The sequence below is a fragment of the Urocampus carinirostris genome, chromosome 16 (assembly GCF_059441175.1).
Source record: "Urocampus carinirostris isolate Australia breed hairy pipefish chromosome 16, RoL_Ucar_1.0, whole genome shotgun sequence".
Lineage (NCBI taxonomy): Eukaryota > Metazoa > Chordata > Actinopteri > Syngnathiformes > Syngnathidae > Urocampus > Urocampus carinirostris.
In genome coordinates, this window is record NC_142364.1 from 32,051,684 (window position 1) to 32,079,257 (window position 27,574).

Consider the following 27,574-nt stretch of genomic DNA (forward strand, 5'->3'; position numbering starts at 1 on the left):
TCACTCTACTGTACGATTTAACATTTAAAATATACCATCTTGAACTGTAGTTATAATTTGCTAATGACTTTTGCCCTTAAACAACAATGGGACATAAATATATTACATTTAGAAATAGTGAAAACCTGCAAATGGGTAGATACATCTCTTTTCATGCTACAGCAAAATGGCAAACCCTCTTCCAAACAGTTCTGAATAGCAATAATAAAGATTTCAGGGACTGTAGATCCATTTTAAAGCAGGAAAAAGTAGAGCACATTTCATACATGATTAGAGATGTTCGCATTCTGTGATGGGATTTTATCTGAATTTGTAATGTGAAGGACAGCTGCCTGTCCCTGTGTACAGAACCAAACAATCAATAATATTTCAAGCAAATACAAACGGAAAATTTAGCTTCGAGAACAAAAAGAGTCTATTTTATCAATCACACCATGAAAAAAGGGTTTCTGGCCACTGGATATTTAACATTGATTTTTGCTTTGGCAGTGTCTTCGACAGCTCCCCCTTCCTTCGCCATGCGCCCATCTTTCTAAAAAGTCACTTACAGGTTGAATTTATAAGGAAAATTAACATGTCATACATATTGGGCTATATTGTATAAGGTTTTGAATAATTAACATTTCTACCTTTTAATTATAACAAAAATAAGAATAGATTTACCTAATTTATTTGTGTATAATGCGCACTCATGTATAACACGCACCCCAATTTTTTTTTGTTAAAAATTGGTATAATTTTTTGTTTAACTTTTTCCCAGCTCAAACTAAGCATTGTAAGTGACCAAAGTTGAATATTTGCGGCCATGATTAAAATCCTTTATTGATGATGTAAACTATAACCACAATACCAACAAAATTTAAAATGTATTCATTGAAAGTCTTTCAAACTCTGATTCATCATTAGCTACCCCAATGTGTTGTTTCCCTTGTCTTACTTTTTTTTCATCTATTTATATCTTTCAGGATGAATTTGTCTTCTTCATTCTCTAACATTCGTCCCCAGTATCTTGACTAAAAATAGTGTGATAACGAGATAACATTGAGTGCCTTTTCACATGTCATCTATATCACTAGTAGTCTAGTGGTTAGGTTAGGGTACACTCACCGCCAAGACCCAGGTTTGATTCCCATTGCAACCAATGTTTTGCGATTGTGGTCAGCTATAGTTTCCACTGATCAATCTTTGTGCAAATTTAGTAATGTACTACTGTAAATCCTCGTGTATAACGCACACTTAGTTATTCTTTAGATACAAAAAAATGTGCTTTATACACTGATAAATACGCTGTTTTGCATTTTCAGGATCCTTTGGCTGGCCGTTCAATCTTTTCGGGAAATCTGTTCCAGTACCTAGAGGAGAATCGCAAGTGGAGAAATCGCTTTGTATCAGTTCCAAACAACTACAGCATTAATCTTTATGAGAGCAGAACAGTGGGTTTGGGTTGCTTGCAACTTGACTTAATTTCTTCGTAAATACAACATTGACTTTTTTCTGTCGAATGTCAACAGGCACATGAACGAAGTTTGCATCCCAAAGTAACCATCAACTGTGCTGGCTACAAGGCCCTGACCTCCATTGAAGAATACATGGAACTAATTAATACCAGTCTTCCAGGTAGTAAACTGTCAACACTTGCGTCTCACTACTTACATAATACAGTCTTTCTCCCCTTTAAGAGCAGATAATAATTTTCCCAACACTAATCTAATGTATGGGCCAATATGAACATGGAAACCTGGTAGAATGTAAGTTATGTGACATCCACCTGTTTTTATTCATCAAAAATGGCTAAGGCTCAGGTGACAATCCATCACAGTTTACATGCCTTATGAATTAGAGACCTGATTAGTCCTTTCCTTTGGCCAAAGCCACTGTGATTGCATTGCAATAAAATACAGCATTTTTTCATGTAAGAGAGTCATTTTTTTCCCCTAAAGAAATAACTAGAAGTTTGGGTTCGCATTATACACAAGGACCTACCCATTGATCAGTTGAAAATATTGCTGACCACATGCAAAACATTTGACAAAACGGAAATGAACCCGGTTCGCGGCAGTGAGAGGGTCGAATCCTGATGATATTGATGACGGATGAAAAGGCTTTTTTTCTAATCACACTATTTTTAGTCACGGTACCAGAGACGAATGTTAATTTCACAGTAAAATGTTTAGATTGTCACTTACAATACATAAAATAGAAGATAAAGTTTTGTCAATGTGACATGTGAAATGCACAACTGAATTAACATTTGTCTCTGGTACCATTAGTAAAAATAATGTGATAATGAGAAAAAAAATCTACTGTTTTTTTTCACATGTCATCTGTAGCACTTGTAGTAAAGTGATTAGAATTAGGGGCTCTCATGGGCGTACCAGGGATTGGATTCCTGTTGCCTCCAACCGCAAAGTTAGAACTGAGAAAAAGTTGGACAAAATTATCTACTGATATATTTGCTTTGACATTGCTTTAATGAAGAACATTATTTTGTCTATGTAGTACACCCACTGTTGTTGCGAACTTGTGAGACAATAAATGTTTTATTGAAAGACCTAAAGTAAAATTATACTATCGTCTAAAAACTGTAGTCTTTCAGTTCCATAATCATTTTATCAAGATAGTCTACTGATGGTAGCTTAGTAATAAATTTGATTAAATATACCTTGCACCATACTTTTTCTCCATGATAGATTTAATAATACGACAATTTTTCTTCTCATAAGTATTTGTATCATTATCGTTGTTAAAGTATCAGCATTTTAACTAAGCGCGTTTGACATAGGAAGTCCGATTTTAGAACTGTTTAGGCACTAGCAACCGTTTTAAAAGTACTGAGTAGGGCCTACCCTATCAGGGGTGGCCCTACTCAGTCCTCAAGAGCCGCATGTCCTGCATGTTTTGGAGGTTTCTCTTCTCCAACTCATGTGATGCAAATTTTAAGTTTGTTAGCAAGCTGTGTGGGAGCTTAAAAATTCCCGAGCTGATTGGACTCACCTATATTTGAGCAGAGAAACTCCAAAAACATGCAGGACATGGCGGCTCCAGAGGACTGGGTTGGCAACCCCTGGAGTAGGCACACATGGATAAAATCCAAACAATAACCAACCCTACTCTAAATTCCAGCTCAATCCCAAAATAGTTTTTTAGGTCTTGGATTCATACCTTTACCTCTGATTGTGTATACCAGTTTCATAGTTCAAGTTTCTACTCAAAAGTGACATTCTGGTGGTTCAGGAAAAACGTAATTCCTAAATATATATATATATATATATATATATATATATATATATATATATATATATATATATTTATTTTATTTATTTATTTATTTATTTTTTGAATGATAAACAAGTAAGTTTGGTCACTTCGAGTCTCCATGATATAAATATTCTTTTTTTTGTTCTCCTGGCACTTGTCTTTGGTTGAATTTCAATTTAAATTCAAGATTTTCTTCATGTTTTACAAAACAGCGCATCACCAACATCTTCTTGCATACTGACAAAGGGATACCTTAAACCTCTCTAAATCTTACAGGATAATAGTCTGGTTCTGAAATCACTTCTTCTACTACCTTTTTAGATGTCAAAGCCAAATTGGGAAGCAGTCCTTTTATCAAGTGTGCTACTCAGTTCCCGCTCATCTTGTGGCACCCGTACGCCCGCCATCATTACTTTTGTGTGATGACTGAGAAGGAGCAGCAGAAATGGCATGCTGTTTTGCAAGACTGTGTCCGGCATTGTAACAACGGTAAGAAAACAGGGGGGATAAAGAAAATAAACAGTTGTAATTGGCGCTATCACAATCTTGTTATAGACAATTTATCCATTAATGCACTGTATCTAGGTGAGGCACTACCACATAATACTTAAAACTGCAGACTTTCAACTTTTATTTGAGAGAATTTAATTCAAAATAAGTTAAATGGTGTCAAAGCTACATGTAGGTACATGTTTTAAGGACCAAAAGTAATGGAACAATTGACTTACAATTTGTCCATTAACAAGTAACATATATTGGTAGAAAAGCTGAATCGTTCTCAATTTTAGAAGATCCATACAGATGCCACAAATGGTGACAAAAGTCATCATTAGGCTAAAAGATACATTTAAATTAAAAAATGGTTATCTTGAGTACATTTTAAAAAACAAATGAGGAGCCCAACGGAAAACATCAACTTAATATGTGTTCACAATTATTTAGCACTCAACAGTAGTGTTGATGTTTGTGAGGTCCTTGCGTTAAAAAGAAATGTGACTGTTAGAATGGGGTAGGTTTGCTAACTTAGCAACACAGCCTGAAAATGGAATTTTACTCCTCCTGCATTCTTTTCTTGAAAGAATGGATGCATTCAACATTCTTTACGTATGAAGTATGACTGTATGCATTTCTGACTGTTGAGTGGTTTAGCAGAAAGACTCAAAAACATGGCTGTTTACTCTCAATTTATTGGTATTAAATATTACAGAATTAATTTTCTCCCTTGCAAATGTTGAAATATGCTGTCTTTCATTTGCTGGTTTAAGATTAGACAATTAAAAAGTTATCTTGTTGCTTGAGAGGATTGTCAACATGATACATACTTGCAGCACAATCATTTGCTGAACATATTTGGCAAATCAGTCAGACAAATAGAGGTGGGGTGTTGTTGCCATGGAAATTGTGCACAGCCGCAAAAGTAAAAGTCACTTTAACTTCAAAATACATGCAGAGCCTATACTCGCGAAAGATTTTACAACGTACTCACACCCAACTAATTTGATACCACACGTGAGCAAAGGTACACTAGAGACAAAATGTCTTTGATCATCTGTCATATTATGTGCTTGTCATGAATGTGGGAACAATATGTTGTCAGAAATACCAAGTGTGGATCTTGGTTACTTTGAATTACGAAACCAATGTCTCCGTTGCGTCTAGGTCTTGGAGTAAAGAGCTGATGTTTGTCCCACTCTGTCCTCTAACATGATTTTAAGACATAGTTAGGAGATGTCCCAATTTAGCCATGTGAGAGCCAGCCTTTGAGTTGTTTTTTGATTGAATAAAGAGATGTACAATCAGTTTAACGGAGCATAAGTTAATGGCTAAGAAGGGATCTCGAGGTGGCTGTCACACATTTTGTAAAAGACAGTTCAATGGAGGAATCTAGGCTTCGAGCCATCACTTTTATTGCAACTTGGTGGAAAAAAAGGTAAGACAAGAGCGCACAATGGGGCAGAGCTAGCCCCTCTCCAACTCCTTTTTTTTAAGTAATGTAATGATAAAAATCGTCAGCTGGACATCCGCAGTGTTGAGACATGGGTGAATTTAAGGTCAAGATGTTTAATACTGTACTCAGCTCATCTATTCTCATACTTATTTTTTTGGGGTTGTAAAAGGAGAGTAGATATTTGTCTTCAACATACTGTATGCTTTATGACGTTACATTCTTAATAGCACTCCCGTGTCCATTCTACAGCTATGCTGTTTTTATACTGACTGATTTAATTTAGATATATCTGTAGAATACAATTTTTGTTGCATTTTTTCACATACTTTACTTGGCTAGGCTTCTCATGTAATGGGGATTTGAAAACAACCATGAATGAACTAATGGAGCCTTCCTTTTTCATTGAAAACTCATTCCTCAATCGCTTAATACTTAACATTGCAATAGAACTGCAGGTAGACCAAAACAATGACTCTATTGTTAATAAATGGGTCAAATATCTTAAGTATCAGGTAACATGCTGTCAATATTTCCAAATGATTATCTTAAAAAGTGTACTACATAGTTGAACATAACAATAACAACAGCTGTTCCATTGTTAATTTTGAGGACATGTCTTAGTTTCTACAGGTTCTTTTGGACATATTTGTCCTTAGTTACTTTGCATACTATAGTTACATATATTAACATCTTTTTTGCCAAAATCTCCTTATTCTGGTTAAGAAAAGTTATTTGACAGGTTTGAAAGAGACACACTCAAAAGAAGAACAATTCAGTCTTGAATTGTTTCCCACATTGCTTCTCTTATGACTACTTTTTAACAATTCAACCTGATGTGTAATGCAACGGACACACCAAACGTGATCTGGGCATTTATGGCGGCCCGTTTGAATAAAGTTAATGAGCTTTCTGTCAAGTTTACTTAGATATTTCCGAGTGAGGTTCAAGACGAGTCCTCCGCCTCTGGAGTGTTGAAATAAATTCACTTGAGGTTGAATCCATTCGGTGTAGAGAAAGGTCAAACGTCACCCACCTACTTCAACCGTGGTCTCCAACGTGGTGCCCGCGGGCACCAGGTAGCCCCATCAGAGCATTTTATTGCCCTGCGGACAAGTTCTGTAAATAGCTCACCATTGATGAGTCAGTGGGATTCTCTAGCAAATTTGGTTTGTAACTTGCATAAGAAATCATTTACACGACCAGTGTCTTTAAAAACAATGTTTTCGGGGTTTACTGTGCTCATTTTAACTCCTAATATTTACCACATGTCAATAACTTAATAACATAGTAACTATGTATATAGCTATGTTACAAGTTGCTAACATAGTGCCAATCAAATAAAAAATAGCACAAGCATTCAAAAACAAATAACCAATGTTCTTAAAATATTTTGTGGTAAGGTTATGGTACGGATTTTTGTTCAGGATTATATACAAATATGAGGTTTTACATGCCTTGAGCTGAGAAGTCACACCTTAATACCAGCCACCTATGTTGTTTTACGCTCAAAGGTTCGTTGTAGTAGCTAATATGTAACCTTTTTAAAAATGTGTTGATGTGGTTCAAACCTTTGCTGTAATGCGTGGGTATATATTTAATAAATAGCTTTTTTTTTTCTTTCTTTTTTTTTTTTTTTTAAATATAGGCTAAATGTGTCCTATTGCACAGAACTTTTTCAAATATGTTTGGCTGAAAAATCAAAAGGTCACTTTTTTTTTTTTTTCATTTTTATGATTATTGATCCGGAGTGTTGACGTTAGCTTGCTGTCTTTGAATTTGTTGGTGGTGCTAGATTATTCCAAAACATCAGCAAGTTGTAATGTAGATTTCCCCTAATGTCCATGCGGTAATTTGTATATCAGAGTACCACAATGTACCTCGGGTTTTAAATATGCACTCAATTATAAATGTTTGTATGAAAGCTTCCCCAAAAGGTGAATGTTTCCTTCCTCAATAAAGATTTATTCACATGCCCAAAGCAGACCTTGGTTGTAAATGAGTTCATGAGAACAAGTAGTGAATACATTTTGGTTATAAAACAAAACCAGCCCCTGCATGTCTTAAATTCTGTCCAGCCTATTACTTCTCAACTTGACCTGTTTGGGCATGTTCAGTTAGTTCCTGTTATACATTCCATCTATGAGACTTTAAGAGCATGCCATGAGAATCTGGGTCTGTGTTAGTGTTGTACTGTGGCTATGGCATGTAGAGGTTAATTGCAACTGTGTGAATCGATGACATTCATGTATTTGGCTTGTGCTAACACGCCCACTCTCACCTCTGTCATGTTGGCATTTTGAGGAATAACAGAACAGGCAAAGACCTTTTTCTTTTGAGGTGGGTGGGTGTCATAAAGCTGTATTGCCGGCATGACCACTTCCTTTTATGCAGACCCTTGACTGTTGAAAACATTGACCTGTGTACATCCACACTAGACTAAGCACAATAGCAGTTGCCTTTTAAACACTGTTTTGGAATAAACTATTTGAAGTACTATAGAAAAGATTGAAATGCAAACCTTATCAGAATGTTGAATGCTTCGAACACTGCAAAACAAAATATTTTACGGCATTAGGAAAACGTTTTTTTCTAATTCCTATTTTAATAAATATTTTCTAACAACATTAGGAGGAAACGAGGAAAAAAGATTGTGGTTGTCTTAGAAAAATGCCATATTTTTTTTAGGTTGCTAGGAACATTCTACACAAATTTAAGATTTGTCAAACATAACAAAGTGTGTGCGTGTATGTGTTTTTCAGTATAATCATCTTTTCAACTCCTAGCTGACTCAAGTAGTCAGGAAATCAGCACAGGTGAAAGGCATATTTAGCAGTCCCCGACTCCATCCCCATCAACTCAGCATTTGGAAAAAGGCACACACCCAAAAAACACAAAACAAAGAAAATAATGAAATTAAAAAGGCACGAAAGAATTGGGGGAGTGAGGTGGTAGGTCTGGCGTGCATGAGGTCCTCCTCCAGTTTGGCAGTCGATGTTACTTAACCACCAAAGGCAAAGTGATAGGCTCTTTAAACACTAAAAGAGAAATGAGACCAGCATTAATAGAGGTAGAGTGTTAACCACGGACATCAGCACCTACTTATAAATAATCTTTGGGATTATACACCCGAGTCCCTATAGGTACCTGTAGTAGTACATGCAAACTGTACTATCTACTACCACTGTCCTAAGAAAACAATGGGTTAGTAAAAACTTAGAATCATAAAAGTAAATGGTTTTGGTTTCCTATCTGTATTTTATTCAAAAGCTGATCCAGTTTTACCAGTCTAAACCATGCGGTGACGGCTTGATTAATCAACACTTAAAATGAGACAATAGCTTGCAATAATTTTGATTCGATACATTCAGCCATTCTTACGTTATAGGTGTAGAGTAATGTTGTAGATCACTGAGTACGTTATAGCGCTTCAACTGATTGACTCCTGCAAACCATGCATGAAAAAAATGCAGGGTTCGTAAGGGTGCTTGAAGTCCTTTTGAAATTCTTAATGTTGTATTTTTAAGGTAGGGTAAATGCTTGAATTTTGGGTGAAGTGCTTGAACATGCTTGAAATATTTTCCATTGCCTAGTATTGAGCAGAGTCTGACTCAATAGACCACGCTTTTGAATGAACTTTTTTTTTAAGTGCGTAAAAACGACACGGATGGTGGCTACAGTTCTTCATTAAGTTCTCTTGTGAAGTGTTACTGCCCTCTATATTTGCATCCAATAAGATAGCTTTATCAGACTCGTCATGGGTATTCTGGCTCTTTTTAACCATTTTTAAGTGTTCTGTTAGATCGAAAGATTGAATGCAGTCTGCTTTGGAGCAATCAATATAATTAAAATGAGTCCAAATTTGGCTAATTTTTCTGATTTTTATACATACAGTACTTTCTTTTTTTTTGTCTTCCGTATTAAACTCCAATGTTACCTAACACCAATAGAGCCTTTTCCTTGTTTGTAAACAAGTGTGACGTATTAAAGCTGTCGATGTTTATCTGCATTGTTAAAGCAAAATGGCAGAATTCACGTCAGTTTATACAAGCCCACTGACACAAAAATATCATAGTTAATAGATAGAAACACCACAAAGTATGTATTAGCGGCAGGATAGCTATTTGATTTTAGTCATCAAAGCCAACAAAAATAGACACAGTTCTTTTGATCGGCCTTGAAAGTGCTTGAAAAGTGCTTAAATTTGGCCATGAAAATTGTGTCTGAACCCTGAAAATATTTCATACTTCATAGTTCTCATCTTAAACACTAATTTGCTTGTTGAATGAGTTAAAAATAACTTGTATAGACTGGTTTGCTTAATTTGATGATTTCCACAGTATACTGTTAATCATTTATGCTCAAAAATAATGTCTTCGGTCCGAAAGTTTGGGTTTCATGATTGGTCATCTTGGCACTGTAAATGTACACTGCAGACTTAAACAGCAGCTGTAACTTCACGAGCTGACCTAAATGTGCAATGTGCAGTAAACTCATGATGGGAAAAAACGCATTATACTACCACCAAACTATGGTGAACTTATTATCCTTTTGTACATGTCACTGACATATTAAGTGTGGTGAATTGTTTCCAAGCTGAGGAAACACTACATGAGTTTTGCTTGTCTCAAAGTTACCACATTTGAAGGGTATGTACTGTGAGATATGAGGACATACTATATATTAATGTTGGGTCACATTTTCAATTTGTATATGCAGCTTTTGCACAGAGGCCAAATTTGGTCTTCACTATGCTGCAAAAGGGTCTCATATTTGTAGTTGGGGGCCCTATGAGCTCCCACGGGCGTCCAGAATGTCATCAATCACAGCCAACTGCCCTCCCCCTTTGCTGCTACTCACACACTTAAATTCTCATGTGCCCTTATATAAAGATCTCCGACTGTATTATATTTGAATAGCAATATATATTAAGTACAAAGTTCTACAAATAGTTTATTAATGAAGACATGCAGACGCATTATTTTAATTTTTACAAATAATTGAGCAAAATTACAAATAAAAATATTCTAACAATTAACCATGTCATGATTTTTACTACACCTGAAAATTTAAAAATGCCATTTCCCACTTCATGATAAAAATATGTAAGTGAGCTTTGATCCAATTAGATCGCAGTTCTGCTGAATATGTAAATCAACATGGCCTTTAGCAGTTGTGTATATCATAATATTACTGATATCTTTACATGTTGCAGCATGTGAAATGAATAACAGATGTTTGCTATGACAGGAGATGTTTCAAATCTTTTTGAGGGTTTTTTTCCTCAGACTACTAACAAATACAACCATGTTACTAGTGCAAATGGTAAGCGATTTTTCTAGAGCATATGGAGATTATCAAGGAGTTGGTGTCTGTTGCTCATTTTTAGTTTTTATACTACAATGTGTTATTTTTAACCACATCTATTTTTTTATGACGTTGTATTAAAAACACAACTGAAGATGCAAAAAGTTCAAACATCTTGATCATTTGGTTTGTTTGTTTTTTTGCCTTATAAAAAATAAACTATTAGAGACACACCTCTCTGACACAAATTCAACAACAACAATTCAACATTAAGGTAAAGATCATCATCTAGATAGGCTTAGAATGATGGCTTTGAAGGCCTGGGAGTTTTCTCTCAAAATTGTATCAATTAGAGTGCAGTGAGCTTGGCCAGTAGAGAAATACCTCAAAATTATATGCCGTGGTGGTAAGTGCTGCCACATGTTCTATTTATACGCAGTGCACACATAAACACTGCGCAAGAACTGTACAGTTTAGCAGAGGGTCCATAAATATTGCTTAATATTAAAAGGATCCTCCTTTGGCTGGAACAAAATGCAGGTTACGGATTCTAGCATCAATATGAGTGAAACTTTAGTAGCATATATATTTATCAACCAAAACAAACAATTGAACAATGCGTTCTTTTTCCGTTTTTTTTTTGTTTTTGTTTTTTGTTTTAGCCAACAAAATATGCAATAAAATTGGTACATAATTTAAGCTTAAACAAGTAGAATCTGCACTGTAATACTCCATTGTGTTGCATATTTTCTTATACTACAATTGTTTTATAGTCACTTCCATCTGTTAATGACTCAGCTAAACACTGTCTCTGCCTTTGTTTCACAGATTCAGAAGGGTCAAATAGGGAAACGCTTGTGTAATGTGGCACGATATATATATTCGATTATGCTCATAATGCTCATAAAAAGTTGTTTTAATGAAATTGAGGGTCATATAGTCATGAGGTAAACTGCTCAGCCAGGGTTCTTACGAAAGCAAATTCATGTAGATTTGTTTTATCTTTTTAAGTCGAGCATTTACAGTTAAACATTACCCAAGACCTTCACCAATCACTGGTAATTTATTATGAAGGGGCAGTTTCCTGCAAGGCTCGCCCTGCCCCCTCCCATTTACAATTTCTTACTCACTTCCTGACTTTGTCAGCATCCTCTGAGTCACAGACCAGGAATCATAACATTGGCACATTCTTAGTTTGAGCAAAACTTTTAAGTGCCAAAAGAAACAGAATCATGTACCAAAAAATAATTTGTTGTCTATTTTATATCACATATTCATATCTGTTTTTGAACTGAAGCTTAAACACACTCAGGTTAGAAAGACTGAATTACTGTCAGTTTAGGTTAAGGAACACAGATTTGAGTAATCTGATGTTTTATTTGTTTTTCTATTTTTTTACCAATATTAAGGTATTTTATTAGAGATTAATTCCTCTTTTTTCAGTATTTGTCCTCATCTGACTACTTGACTAATATACTGTGGCTCTGATTATTATTGTGATATTTTTTTAACTCAAGTCCATTTAATCTCATCCCGTCACCAAAAGCACAAGACAGTAACTTCCTGAATATATGCTCTTGCTGTTTTAGCACATCTCCTGCGTTCCTGTCAATTGGGTGTGTCAGTAATCATGTGAGTTTTTTTGCAGACAAAAAAATTAGGTCTTCCCCTTTATGACTGACAAACATTTGATTGTGCAGCACTCTACGTCCTGATATGTTTATCCTGTAGTCTAGACACTGAATTATATTTGCCAACTTTTACGGAAACTAGTGATTCTATAAATTGCTGGGCACTGAATGCGTGTTGTAAATAGTGTGCATGTAGTACATTTCCCAAATGTAAATTTTCCCACACATCTTTCTTTATAAAATGTCTCAAAATTCCTTTACAATTTCAATATTTGTATCGTTTAAAAGGGGACACAATACATTTAGATACATTCCTCCTAATATGATTCATAACTTGCGTAATGTTCTTGACTTTTTCGATAACTTTAGAGAGCGGCAGTAAAAAAAAAGATACTAAGCGGACCTTGGCAATGTTCAAAATAAAAAAAAATCTCAAGTCCTAATAAATAAGAGCACATACTTGGCACCATTTAAGTGGCTCTTAATGACAGTAACCCTAAGATAATTCAGATGGTTCTTTAGGCTTTTTCTATTTAATAGTATTTTTAAGTTTTTTTTGTTTGTTTTTTGCTAACAGTATTTTGCTAAGACGCACTTGCTTTCAAAATATCTGAGGTAATATGATACAGCATCTGGTATGCACTTGGGAGAGTTTGTTCTAGTCTAGTTAAATAAACAAAGGTGGAACATTTTCACTGTATTTTCAACTTCCTTGACTTAGATGTACACACGCCCTACCACATCATTTGAGTTGATAATTATTATACCACCTTTATGCTATCACATTATTAGTATGAGAACAGTATTGTGTCGAAATTTAATTGTATGCAGTAATCCCTAATTTTCCACGGGGGTCGTGTTCCACAAAGGTCCTGCGACAGTAAAAATCTTTGAAGGGAAAACCTTAATTTATTTAATTATTTCTTCATATATTAAATACTCTATTATACATTTAAACCAAAGAACAAACCCAATTTACAGACTTTGGTATTTGTTTATCAAATAAAAGTCCTGTACTTTATAAACGTGTTTTTTTTTTGTTTTTTTTTTGTTTTTTTAACTTTTTATTTCTCACACCAATTTTGACAGGGGTTTGATTCCTCCATCATACATCAACACAAAATATATACACTTGACACACTCATAAATAACAGAAGAAACAACAAAGAAAAAAAATACTATTAATAGAAAGGAAGAACAAATGTTCATACAATACATCCATACAAAAAGAAATATATATATATATATATACATATATATAAAATAATAAATCAAAATATACACCCAAAAAAAAAAAAAAAAAAACAACGCACATAATAAATAGGGGGAGGTGTTTAGACATCAAGTAAAATTTGTGTGATAGGCTTCCATCTTTTCTCAAATTGGTCAAGTTTCAGTTGAAGTCTTGCAGTGATTTTTTCCATAATGTACATTTGCTTTAATTTGTCTCTCCATTGTTTTATGTCAGGAGGTTGTGGTTTCAGCCAGGACACTGTGATCATTTTCTTTGCTACCAGAAGCATTACCCTTAGTATATATTTCTGTTGACCAGATAGTAATTCTTCTGGCAAAATTCCTATTACGTAAGCCTTTGGGTCCAACCGCAACTCCCAGCCCGTGATTAATTTTATTTCTCTCTGGATACTTCTCCAAAAATTTAATATTACAGGGCAATTCCAGAAAATATGCGTAAAGTCACCGACCCCCCCACAGTTACCCCAGCATAGATTTGAGGTATTTTTATATTTTGAAGTGATAGAGGGTGTATAGAAGAATCGCATTTTTACTTTCCATTCAAACTCCCTCCATGTCGGGCTGTTGGTTATTTTGTGTCCCTCTTTCAATGTTTTTTCCCATTCGTTGTCTTTTATCGCTACATTAGTTTCTTGTTCCCATTTTTCCTTAACTGCCATGTCCTCATTACTGAGATCCATTCTCAGGGCTTTATATAGTTTTGATATAACCCCCTTTATTGATTGTCCTTTTGTATACGATATTAATAATTCCTCTACCTTAGTTGGCTCCTTACATATTTTCCCCCATTCCTCGTGTTTCTGGAGGTAATGCCTTAGTTGCAAATATTTGTAAAAATCATTTCTGGGTAGGTCAAACTCTTGTTGGAGTTGTTCGAATGATTTCATTGCCTGTGCTTCCAATACTTGGGTAATCAACATCAGTCCTTTTTGGGCCCATTTTTGAAACCCTACCTCCATACCCCCAGGTTTAAAGTCTGGATTTTTCGCTATTTTGGTAGCCCTATTCACAGATCTTGATATTTTTAATTTTTTTTGTATTGTTGACCAAGTTTTAATAGTTCCCTTAATCCATTCATTCTGGATTTTTAATTTCTTCCACCTCGTGACTGATATGTATGGTAACGATTCCACCAGCATATTTGGACAAGATCGTTGCTCCATGTCCACCCATATCGCATCTTTGTCTGTAGTAATCCACAAGATGAGTGCTTTAATTTGAGCTGCCCAATAGTAATATTTAATATTGGGTAGGTCTAGGCCCCCCTTTTCTTTAGGAGCTAACAGGGTTTTGTATTTTATTCTAGGTTTCTTGTTTTGCCAAAGGAATTTTGCTATTAACTTATTTAACATTTTAAATGTGGATGCCGGGATCAGAATTGGAAGGGATTGAAACAGAAATAATAGTCTTGGTAATATGTTCATTCTGATTGTTTCTATCCTGCCGATAAGACTTAAGGGCAAAATTTCCCATTTTTCCAAATCTTTCCTTATTTCTTTTATCAACATTCCATAATTTGCATCAAACAGCTGTGTGGAATGTGGTGTAATGGTCACCCCCAAATATTTAAACCCTTTATTTGTCCATTTAAAATCAAACCTTTCAATCACATCTGTTGGACATTTTCCTGATATCATCATTGCTATTGATTTGCTCTCATTATTTGAATACCCAGCTACTTCTCCATATATTTTAAGGCTCTCCAACAGTGGTGGTATTGATAACGAAGGTTCCTTCAGCATTACCAACAGGTCGTCTGCAAACAATGATATTTTATGTTCTGTTCCTCCTTCATCCAATATCCCCCTTATTTGCTCATTTTGTCTAATTGATTCTGCGAGTGGTTCTATGCTTATTGCAAACAAGAGTGGGCTTAAGCAATCCCCTTGCCGGACTCCTCTTTTGATTTCAAAGAAATCTGAACAGTGACCATTTACTCTAAGACGAGATTTCGGATTTTTATAGATAATTTTCACCCATTCAACAAATATTGGAGGGAAGCCAAAAGCTATAAGTGATTGATGTAAAAAGCTCCATTTCACCCTATCGAAAGCTTTTTGTGCATCCAAGCTCAGTAACATCGAGGGTTGGGTCTTAGATTTTGTGCTCGTAATTATGTTTAGTATCCTCCTAATATTGTTTGCACCCTGCCTTCCCGGAATAAACCCTGTTTGATCATTTCTAATTAATTTCGCTATAAATTTCTGCATTCTTTTTGCCAGTATGCTTGTAAGAATTTTTAGATCATTACAAAGTAAACTAACTGGTCTATAGCTTTCACACAATATTGGGTCTTTTCCTTCTTTGTGCAGGACTGTTATGATGGCTTCCGACCATGATTTGGGGGGATCTCCTTTTGTTAGAGCATAGTTAAATACTTTCTGCAGTACTGGTGTTAATTCTTCCTTAAAGCTTTTGTAGAACACCCCCGGGAATCCATCCGTTCCTGGTGATTTATTTATTTTTAAGTTATTTATTGTATCTTGTATTTCCTGTTTTGTAATTGGGCGAATAATTTCTAATGTATCCCCCCCTGTTAGTGTTGGTAAATGTAGTTTTCCTAAAAAGTTTTGTGCCGTGTAGTTATCTAAGTCATTTTCTGAGTCCTTGTATAATTCTTTATAATAATCTGCAAATGCTTCTGCTATACCATTGGGTTTTACTAAACATTGTTTAGAGATAGGATGTTTTATTTGTGATATAATTCTATCTGTTTGGGCCTTTTTAAGTTGGAAGGCTAGCAGTCGACTGGCTCTATTGCCCATTTCATAGTATCTCTGGTTCACAAAGCGCAGAGCCCCTTCTGCTTTATTTGTCAAAAGTTCATCTAATTTTCTTCTGGTTGTTTTTAATACCTGTAATCTGGATTCATTTGGTGTTTTTTTATGTTCTTCTTCTAGTTCCTTAATCTTATCCTCCAATTCCTTCTGATTCTTTAAGCGTATTCGTTTCAGCCGGGACGATATTTCTATTAATTTCCCCCTTATTACAGCTTTCCCTCCTTCCCATAATATTGTTGGAGAAACCTCATTGTTGTCATTGATTTGGAAATATTCTTTTACACACCGTTTTATTTCCTGTACTACGTTTTTATCTGAGAGGAGAGATACATTCATCCTCCAATACCTAAAATGGGGTTCATTGTCTAAACTTAATTTCAAAGTAATTGGAGAATGGTCACTTATAGTAATATTCTCTATACCACACTCTACTACTGTATGCATATGTTGTCTTGAAATGTAAAAGTAATCAATTCTCGAGTAGCTGCCATGCGGGTTTGAATAGAAAGTATAGTCTTTAGTTTGGGGATTCTTCTCTCTCCATGGATCTATCAATCCCAATTCTTTAGTTATGTTATTTAACATCCTCGACGTCTTTGTATTTGTTCCATGTACTGAAGGATACTTGTCCACTTTGCAATTCTGTACAGTGTTAAAGTCACCTCCTATAAGTAACATTCCCTTCGCACAGTTGGTTATTACTTTAGCTAATACTTGAAAAAAAGTCCCCTTTTCCTCAACTGGTGCATAAACATTCATTATTGATATTTCCCAACCGGCCATTGACCCTATAATCATTATATATCGCCCCAGATTGTCCTTCACTTCTTTTTCGACTTTAAACGCCACCCCTTTTCCAAGTAAAATTGCTACTCCCCTCCTTTTACCATAGGATGCGTAGAACACCTGGTTCACCCATTCTCTTTTTAGCTTCTTATGTTCAATCTCGGTCAAATGTGTCTCTTGTAATAAGGCTATTGAGCTCTGCAATGTCTTGAGTTGATTCAATATATTTTTTCTCTTGATGGGGTGGTTTAGCCCATGTACATTATATGAAACAATATTTAGATTGCTCATGCTTTGTATTGAGTCTCACTGATTTTTGAAGCATACAGAAACACTACATTAATTACTAACACCTCCATTGACAAAACAAACCAAATTACTAACAAACATATTGACAAGCACACATAATTTCCCACCAAAAAGAAAAAAAACACACCCAAAAAACAAAAACCCATGTCTTCCAAGAGTCCAATTGGAGAGTTGTGGCTACCCTCCTGGAAATATGCACTCAGTGCGTGAACAACTTTTGTACCGTCGTCCATAGTTATAACTAACTAAATATTTTAAAGTAGCTCTATGCCAATATATATACATACATTGTTTTAATTTAAAGATAACAATTTTACTTGGTATTTTACTTACTTCTAACTTATTGAATTTATAATAGAAAGGGCATATATGGTCCTTACTCTTTCTCCCCAAATCCGAATATGGCTTCGTTTTGCTCCATAGGAGCTTGTAAGTCACCTTCTATGATGGGGGTGTTCCCTTGTCTTCCTCTCGATTCCGGTCACTGTGGTCCAAATGTTCTTTGACAACATCTTTTGCAGTGTCTCCGTGTTGTCCTCTTCCACTTCGATCCCCATTTCTTTTAGCAATGTTGCTGCCTCCATCAGTGTAGAGAATGTTCTTATTCCTGAGTCCAAAAACATCTTCAGCTGGGCGGGATATGGTGATTGTGCCTTTACGTTCTTTTCCTTTAACTTTTTGATAACGTCCCTTACTTGTTTCCTCTTTTTTTTGGATTTCTGTGGTGTAATCTTGGTTGAAGTAAACGGTCTTGCCTTCGTACGTTGTCTTCTGCTTCCATGCTTCTTTCATTACGGATTCTTTCACTATGTAGTCGGTGAAACGTACGATAATTGCCCGTGGCAGTGCTTTACCTTGAAACTTCCCCAGTGAGCGGTGTGCCCTCTCAATGCGCACATCCATATGTTCGGTTGTCGGAATGTTCGATTTAATAAAGTTTGTTATGAAGCCGATTGTGTCTTTTCTCTCGGCACCCTCGGGAATCCCATGTATCCTAATGTTGTTCCGTCGTGATCTCGACTCCAAGTCCTCACACTTTGTTGCTAGTTTGGTGGTTTGTTGGAGCAAGGAGACTGTTAATTGCTCTAGTTTTGACGTTCGCTCTTCCGTGTTAGCATGTAGCTCCTCCATGCTTTCCACCCTCCGCTCCAGCAACACAGTGCGCTCCAGAAGTTCTTCGATGCTCTTGTCCAGTCTTGTCATCACAATCTTGCTCTCCTTTGCTGCTTCAGTGTGTTCTTGCCGTAATTTACGGATTTCGTGGAGGATGGCCGAGTCACGTCCCTCGTCGACCGATGCCATTCCTTCTGCTCCCTCGATCTTTTTCTCCTTAGCGCCCTTTTCCTCGACAAGTTTCCCCTTCTTGACCATGTTTTGTTGAATAATTTGTCTTTAATATGAGTCACAATTTATACCTTTTCTGTCTTTCTCCAAGTAAGTATTACATTACTCTTTAGTGATTTTTGTCAGAGCTACTTTCCTTGCTGCCGTCTACCTCATTGCGCCACCGGAAGACAAGAACTTTTTTTTGGCCTATAAACGTGTTTTATTACAAATAACTTTGTTTTATTGCACAACTGTATTGATTAGGAAACAATGAACCTCATATGATGGTTTGTTGCCATCGTGTGGACATTATAGAAAATTCACTGTCTTTCCAGTCGACAACCCAAAATGTTGAAAGAGCCATATTGGACCAAAAAAAGAAAAAACAAAAACCTGTCTGAAGCCGCAAAAAAATGAAAAGCCTTATAAGGAGGGAAACCCTACTGTATCTATCTATATTCATCGGGAAAATATTGAGAATCTGTCCTGTTTACCCTTTTAGATAGATCATACATTATTCCATTATCTAACATTTTGGAAAAAACCCAGGGAGCCACTAAGGAGCGCCAAAGAGCCGCATGTAGCCCCAGAGCAAGTTAAGCAGGTAGATAAGTCCAACCTTGTTGCCGATATAAAGCATCTTTCTTTGCCTTTCGGTGCTTTTGAGGGTCCAGAGCGTTTTTTTGAAATAATGGCTTTTAGAGAAACTTAATTGAAAAAGATTTGCACACATCTAATGTAGGTTTGTCAAGCTGTGTTACGATTTGTACAACTCTGATCACAAAATCATTGACGCACTGGCAGACACAAGCAGAAAGGGGGTGGGGCGAGTGTTTAGCCAATTAAAATGCAGACCACAATGCACAATGAAAATCCACAAAGTAGTGAAACCGCAATACAGCAAGAGATCACTGAATTGTGCATTTTATTTTGTTGTTCTTCCATGGGTAAATAGAAGGATCTTGATTATATCATGCTACAATCCTCTTCCTTCAAAATTCAGGTCTGCCAGAGGACTGCACAGTCCAGACGCCAGCGTTTACAGACAGTGTGAGACTTCATCGACAAGCCAAAGGACACTATGGAACATGGGACATGATGTGTGGAACTCCTCCACAGGTTAGTGCACTTACTACCTATGTCTTCAACTTAATCTAGGGTGTCTGTGAAATTTGTTCTTGCATCAGTTTCCTCTGTTTAATTGGTCAGAAATCAGTATGTTGGATACCATGAAAGTGAAATATAGAAAATGATTTCATGGTTACCATCCCGCTATTTACAGATTTTATTCCAAATAATATCAATTTCAGGGTTTCTTTCAGAATCCTTGGTACGCGTGGCACTGTCAAGTAAAAGGGAATACATTTGATGATGTTGTATTTCCAGCCTAGTGGTAGGATAACATTTAAATTTTGACACCAAATATAAAATAAAAATAATCAAATATAGAACAGTTAACAAGCTAAGTTTTTTTTTGTTGTTGAAGATTTATGAATTTGGAATCTCCTTTGAGTTTCTAGTAGTTTATTGATACAAACAAAACTTATTAGTCAAGTGCAATACATTAACACTATTAAGTGCAAACAAAATAGACAAATAACAAGTTTATAATACTTAAGAGGTATTTTTATCTGCCGACAGCACCCTTTTTAAGGTATTGGTATTTGCGTTGGTGCCGAAACCAGTATCAGCTGACTCCTAGTGGCTGTTTAAAAGTAAATAAACATTTCTTGACCTACGAGTATTTATGAAAATGCATGTTTATTTGACAGTTCATATATTTTTCTTATTATTTAAATGTATATATACATATTATATTGATTAAGTTTTTGCACCATTATGAGGTGCTATATATTACACAATGTCCCCGATTCTGGTCAGCGATGTTTATCGATTGATTAATCATTGCACAAATACGGTAGTACACGGTAAAACCTGGTATAGTAAAACACATCTAGAATTAATGTATGCATTTCCAATCATATCCACCATATTCTGCGTTATACAAGGGGCAGTTTCAAATTTCTGGCCAATTTCGGAATTTTTAGTTTACTACTTATTGGTTCTTTTTTTAGTACTATTTTGTAATTGTTAGTACTTTTCAGTTTGTTCGTTTTGAAGGCTTTCAGTCACCTTCATTGCTTCTCAGTACTGTGAGTAGTTTTCAGCACTTTCCTGTTTTCAACATGCACAGCCTCACACCTAGCAAGCATCCACAATACCATCAACATTTCTGCGAACAACCACATAGTTTGCCAACCTTTTTGTCTGCCACCAACTGTTTTGGCCCCAGCATTCCTTTTTGGCATTGTTCAGCAAGTAAACAGTTCAGTCGTGGCAGAGGCAGATGACTGTGCTCTACTTCTTGACATTGTTACCATACATGGTCATGATCACATTCCACACTTTGATGTGTTACAATTTTAAAGCTACAAAACAAATGAGGGGTTGGGCTTCACACCCCTTAGCACATGGTCAATTTCCTTACTGAGGTTTAATTTTATATGTGTGCAACATGTTTGAAAATAAATGTATTAAATCAATCAAAATTGTAGTCATTCACTTTAGCAAACATAAGACCAAAGTCCTTATGACCACTGTTTGTTAAATTCTTCTCAAATTTCACGTGAAATGGTAAAACAAAAATACAGAAGCAGAGTGGGTGTCAAAGGAAATAAAAAGCTGCCTTTTTGCACATGCATACACCCACTTCGCATACTATAAGACAAGAATGTATTAACACATGAATGTAAAGGGAACCCCAGTCATCCTCCACCCCTTCTGCTTTAACAGCATGGAAAAGGTCACGCTCACATACTACTGACCGGGTCTCTCCTGTGAATAAGTCTCTTTCAGTTTTCTTAAGAGACCTTGTGAATCATCCTGTGTCCATAGCAGTACCCCCTCCTTTATTGCCTGTTCTGTAGCACAGTGTCATGCTTTTGATATCTACTTTCTGGTGCTGAAATACAGTTTGGGTTTGGTCAAGTTAACATTCGCATATCCTCACTAGGTCAGTTTTTTTGCTTGTTAAAGTTCCCTTCCCCGTTTTGTGACCTGTAAGTTCAAACAATATAAATCTGAATACAAGAAGTGGTTTTAGTTTTCAGTCAATCTATAGTACTCTTTATAAAGTGTCTTTTAAGATGCAGCCATGCTAACCTTCAGATTACTAACGAACAGTCAACCTAGACTCAATTATGAACATGACCTACAAAGATTTTGTATGAAATCTGAATGATTAATCATTCAGAAGACCATATAAACGGGCACACTTACTATAGTAAACAATTTAAGTATTTGTGATTTCTCAATGAGTAATTCAGATGAACTGGTCTATTCATTAATTATTGACTAAATGTTAAAATGTGAAATAAAAACGCCTTAAATGCAAGTTCACTCCTTCATTGAATTTTCTGCACATTACTGGCTTCTCAGCAGGATACTGTTCATTTCTGACCCTAGGAAATGCAAATATTGTTAGAAAATGGTTCATCAGATAGGGTAAACTTAAGAAGTTTTACATAAGCTAATATTATACTTTAATTACCTTACTTTTTGCATTGGTATTAGATATAATACAACGGAATTGAATGGATAGTCATTGTAATATGTCACACGCACAACTAAATTAAAAAGTGCAATTGTGAATGTCCAACAAAACTTACAACAAGATGAAATACCACGGTTTAAAATTGTAAGTTAAGGTTTATAGTATAAAAAAGTGATATTAAATATTACATTTTTTTAAAAAAATCTACAGTTGTAGATCGATATTTAGCAGTAGTGTATATTAGTAGGGTTACAAAAGCAGTTTGTCTGACTTTAATAAACTACTTCCTGCAAATCATTCATCTCAATAGGCTTATTGTGTTGTTTTTTAAAGTTTATTTTGGCAGTTCTTGGGTGGTGTTGGCCATGAGTGAAACCTTGCCCACACCACCACCCAATACGTCATCTGCAAAGAAAATTAAAAAAAAAAAACAAGTCATGCCTACTCTAAAGCAGAAGTCAAGCAAAAATACCGCTTTTTTGTTATTGTATTGGTGAAATCTGAGTTTAAAAAAAAAATTCAAGCATTTTTAAACCACACTGGGGGCAGCCATTTTGAGACTTACTTTTAATTTCAAGTAAATCCTCATCCTCACCCCTGAGTACTGCAGCTGTCCTTCCCCCTCCCCCTCTGGACACTAGCATGGAAGACATCCCCCCACTAAAAATAACTGCAGCCCAGGTGTGTGGAGAGCTGAGAAGGCTGCGAACCAGCAAGGCAGCTGGTCCAGATGGAGTATCCCCCCGACTGCTGAAAGCCTGTGCGTCTGAGCTGGGAGACCCTCTACAGAGCATCTTCAACCTGAGCCTTGAACAGGGGAGGGTCCCTCAGCTGTGGAAAACATCCTGCATCATCCCAGTCCCAAAGAAATCAAGACCTGAGGAACTCAACGACTTCAGGCCGGTCGCCCTGACATCACATGTGATGAAAACCATGGAGCGGTTGCTGCTGCACCACCTGAGGCTACAGGTCCGTCACGCCATCGACCCACTGCAATTTGCTTACCAGGAGAAGGTGGGAGTGGAGGATGCTATAGTATACATGTTACACCGATCCCTCTCTCACCTGGATAGGGCTAAGGGGGCTGTGAGGATTACATTTTTGGACTTCTCCAGTGCCTTCAATACCATACAGCCTCTGCTACTGAGTAGGAAACTGACAGAGATGGGAGTTAGCTCACACCTTGTAGAATGGATTACTGACTACCTGACAGGCAGACCCCAGTATGTGAAACAGGGGGGCTGTACATCGGACACTGTGGTTAGCAGCACAGGATTTCCGCAGGGGACCGTGCTCTCTCCGTTCCTATTCACTCTATATACATCGGACTTTTAAGTACAACTCTGAGTCCTGCCATGTGCAAAAGTTTGCCGACGACACTGCGATCGTGGGATGTATCAGAAATGGGCAGGAGGAGGAGTACAGGAAATTGATTCAGGACTTTGTCCGATGGAGCGACGCAAACCACCTGCACCTGAACACCACCAAGGCCAGGGAGATGGTGGTGGACTTCAGGAGAACCAGAACTCACCCGGTTCCTGTAACCATCAAAGGAGAATGTGTAGAATATGTCCAGACCTACAAATACCTGGGTGTGCAGCTGGACAACAAACTGGACTGGACTGCCAACACAGAAGCTCTATGTAGGAAAGGGCAAAGCCGACTTTACTTCCTCAGAAGGCTGGCCTCCTTCAAAATCTGCAAAAAGCTCCTGAAAATATTCTATGAGACAGTTGTGGCAAGCGCCCTCTTCTATGCGACAGCGTGTTGGGGAGGCAGCGTCAAGAAGAAGGATGCCTCTCGTCTCAATAAACTGGCTAGGAAAGCGAGCTCTGTTGTGGGCAAAGAGATGGACAGCCTAACAACAGTAGCTGAGAGACGGGCACTGGAAAAGCTGCGGTCAATCATGGACAATCCATCGCATCCACTACACAGCATTATCTCCAGACAGAAGAGCAGTTTCAGCGACAGACTGCTGTCACTGTCTTGTACTACGGACAGACTGAAGAGATCTTTTCTTCCTCATGCCATGAGGCTCTTTAACTCCACCCGGCAGAGTTAAAGCCCACAGTAAACCACACCACCTACATTGCATATTACCGAATCTTATTGCAATATGTATTCTGTGTAGCACTATTTAGTTATTCTATATACCACGCTACAGTGGGCATTTGCCTGTCACACTGGGTATTTGTATATTGTATTCTTTTTGCTTTATTATTGTATTGTTCTCAGCGAAGGGATGCTGCTGGAAATGTGAATTTCCCTTCGGGGATGAATAAAGTATCTATCTATCTATCTAAAGATTACATCAAAGATTCCCAGGGCTTAGCTAATGGTCAATTGTAGTTCACCTGCAATCCATACCAGGTTAACCTTAAATATGGAACAGAAAGTGAAAGACAGTTTTTATTCAGAAATCATGTCTTCAAAAACTCTAAATGTTTTTATCTATGTCCAGATTCTAGCAAATCTAGTAATGGAGAGTCTCCACCCGGAACTGAGAAACGTAATTGGCCCTCGTCTGAAAGGAAAGATGCAGCAAAGGCAGAGGGACTGGATGTTTGTGAGTTACCCTTAAATTGCACAAAGCCAGATGAAATGGCGAGGGCATTGCTTCTAATTGATAATATTTTTGTAGATTTCGGATGCAGTCTACAGGCAGGTTTTGGGTCAGACCACCATGGAGTATGACAATCTTGTTGAAACCTGTAAGATTAATGAGGTTCAACTGGATGCCAGGCTGAGAACTGACATGGATCAGGTCATCTCGTCGAAAGAACACGTCAGCAGCAAGATTCGAGGTAAATATTTTCTACTAATATACGGTTTAGGGCTTCTCTAAAAAACTCACCATTTAAAGTTTAAACAGTCGCTAGGAAGGCACTGCATTTTGGTGATAAATTTGGTAAGGATATTTTGCATGTTTACCTGTTTGGAATGATGGATTTTCCATGACATAACTTTACTTCAAATCAAATGCTGTATTATTGAGTTTGAAAGACAACTATGGATACATTTTAGTATGCTAATGCAAGTCCGTGGTTTACGGATCCCTTCCCGCCGGGGTCCTCAGGGTACCACTTCCTGTAGTGTGTCCTAGGCAAGTACAGCCTGGTGGCGCCCATACTTCACCATCCCGTTTTTTGGGATAGAAGTTTTCTTCCATACAAGACACAGATGGTACTGCTTTCCATGGTCACTAGTAGCAGGAGAAGCTGTCTGATCTGACTCTGGTCAAAAAAAGAGCCTTCATCATCTGGTCACTGATGTTTTTTGGTGTAAAGCAGTGATTTGTCGGACCTCGGCATTGAGGGGCGGTTACGTGTGTCAATACTGATATTAAATCTTAAATCATTGTGGAAAAACTATTTTGTCTGGAAATTTGAGTATCACATCATACAATACATATTGCACATTTGTAACTTTTATAATTTTGTCGAAAAACAAACTCTGTGTCTCTTGTGATCAACTAAAGGCTCATTGCTTTTTTTGGGGTACAGGACTTTGCGTTTCGGATATTTTTTTCCCATATTCAAATTATGTAAGTATTTAAACATATCACTAACTACCGGCAAATTAATAAGAAATTACATGAAATGGTCCCTTCAAAAATAGAAAATAAAATGATTTAAAATACCTGTAAGTTAAAAAATAATTTATTTAAGTGGTTCCATTATAAATATATATTTTTTTAAAACATAAATAACTAAACAAGTAGATATGAAATAAAGTTGTGCTGTACTCACCTAGCGACTGCCCAGACTTTGTAGAGCACCGTCAAAAATCTTTATATCAAATTTGGTTATGGTCAATGAAGTAAATTATTGTTTGAAAAAAATGTTCATTTATCTGCACACTTTAGGGTTCATTTTGGTCATACTTCATTGCAATTCATGTTCTTATTTTAGTGAGGTGTATTATCCCTAGTGGAAATTGATGAAGTGTTTGTACTTGTGTCTGCTTTACTGAACATTTTACTCCAAAGGTTCAATAGCTCTTATCCTGTTCATGAGCTTAAATTTCCTCAATGTTTGTACTTAAACATGGGAAAACAACACATTGTACATGAAACGAAAAAGATGAATCACTTTGTGCTCACTCAGCTTTGTACCACAATCCAGCACATACTGTGTTGGTTGCTCTTGAGTGTGTACTACTGAGATAAAGCTGTTCTTTTATTGCATAGGCAATCAAAAACAATGGCATGGCCCTACTGTTAAATAAAATCAGATTTGTAATCTTTCAGCTGCAGTATTATCTCCGCGAAACACAAAAGTGTGAATATAAAGTAACGGTACAACATTGTCTACCTGTCCTCTGTCACTTTGCTGAGGGCACTTTTAATAATCTGAGGTTGTCACAATCAAGTGTCCTTGCATCAAGTATTCCCTGTAAATCTTAAATAAAATGTGTATGCCTTATTGCAATAGATTTCCCTCAATCGTTTGTTCATATTGTCACATTTCCATCAACACATCATCACACTAATTTTTTGTTGTTATGCAAAATAATGCATTCTTGTATTGATCTTGGAAAAAAAACTAAGCCAGTTTTATGTCACCTGTCTTCTCCCCAAATATTTCTCAAGCATACCTTAAATGTAGCAGTAAAATGATTAAATGATGCATTATCTATTCACACAAGTTCACATTTATGTCTCGCAGGCCAACACGCAGTTTCAATAATATCTCGTTGACTGCCAGCCGAGTTTTTTTTTTACATCAGGCCCAATAACCTGACATGGTTGCCTATGACCAAAGAAACTAGTTCGTATTACTTATATTTTTAGTACGGTGGTCTTGTTTACTTATTGCTCATCGATCTAAATAGTTTAAACAATGTTTTGACCAAAATGACCATTAAGTCAATAACAATTAATTCAAGATACACATTTTGCAAGGTTTTGCTTTCCATTCCTTTTTTTCTCTTCATAACTGTTCAACAATGCTTTATAATAACTGTTACTCCGGGCAGCCAGGTTTCAGTTAGAGATTTATCCTCAGGCCTGTTCCAAAAATATTTTACCATTGATGTTACATTATAATTTTGTTGAAACAATATGGATGACTAATGAAGAGTAAATGTCCAAAAATAGTATAACAGTGCCCTTCATAAAATCTACATCAATCAGCACTAAAGGAGTAGCTCCCAGCTTCAAAATGGTTGGATATCGATGTTAATGTTTTTTCTTCTTACACTTCTATGCAGCCTTGGTGTTACCCAAAGCAGAGTCTCTACTGAAAAGGAGCGTCCAACCTTTCATCAACTCCATCTTAGATGCCCTAATGGAGCCTACCAGCCGGGGTTTTGCTGAGGTCAGGGATGTTTTTTTTAGGGAGGTGGTGGACATCAGCAAGAACCTCCTAAATGGGGGAGACAAAGAAAAACTGGGAGCGGTAAGGCAGGTTTGATCTCTTGCCTA

At 36.6% G+C, this 27,574-nt stretch overlaps 1 protein-coding gene across 2 annotated transcripts in view; it reads left to right on the forward strand.

Annotated features, from left to right (window-relative positions):
- Positions 1-27,574, forward strand: part of niban2a (niban apoptosis regulator 2a) — a 43,492-nt gene that overhangs the window by 10,624 nt on the left and 5,294 nt on the right. For both annotated transcript variants that reach the window (XM_088356230.1, XM_088356231.1), the window contains exons 3-9: positions 1,305-1,433; positions 1,512-1,617; positions 3,580-3,747; positions 19,600-19,715; positions 24,611-24,715; positions 24,791-24,953; positions 27,361-27,548. In XM_088356230.1, the coding sequence (XP_088212356.1) occupies positions 1,305-1,433; positions 1,512-1,617; positions 3,580-3,747; positions 19,600-19,715; positions 24,611-24,715; positions 24,791-24,953; positions 27,361-27,548 (975 nt within the window). The remainder of the gene's footprint in view (positions 1-1,304; positions 1,434-1,511; positions 1,618-3,579; positions 3,748-19,599; positions 19,716-24,610; positions 24,716-24,790; positions 24,954-27,360; positions 27,549-27,574) is intronic.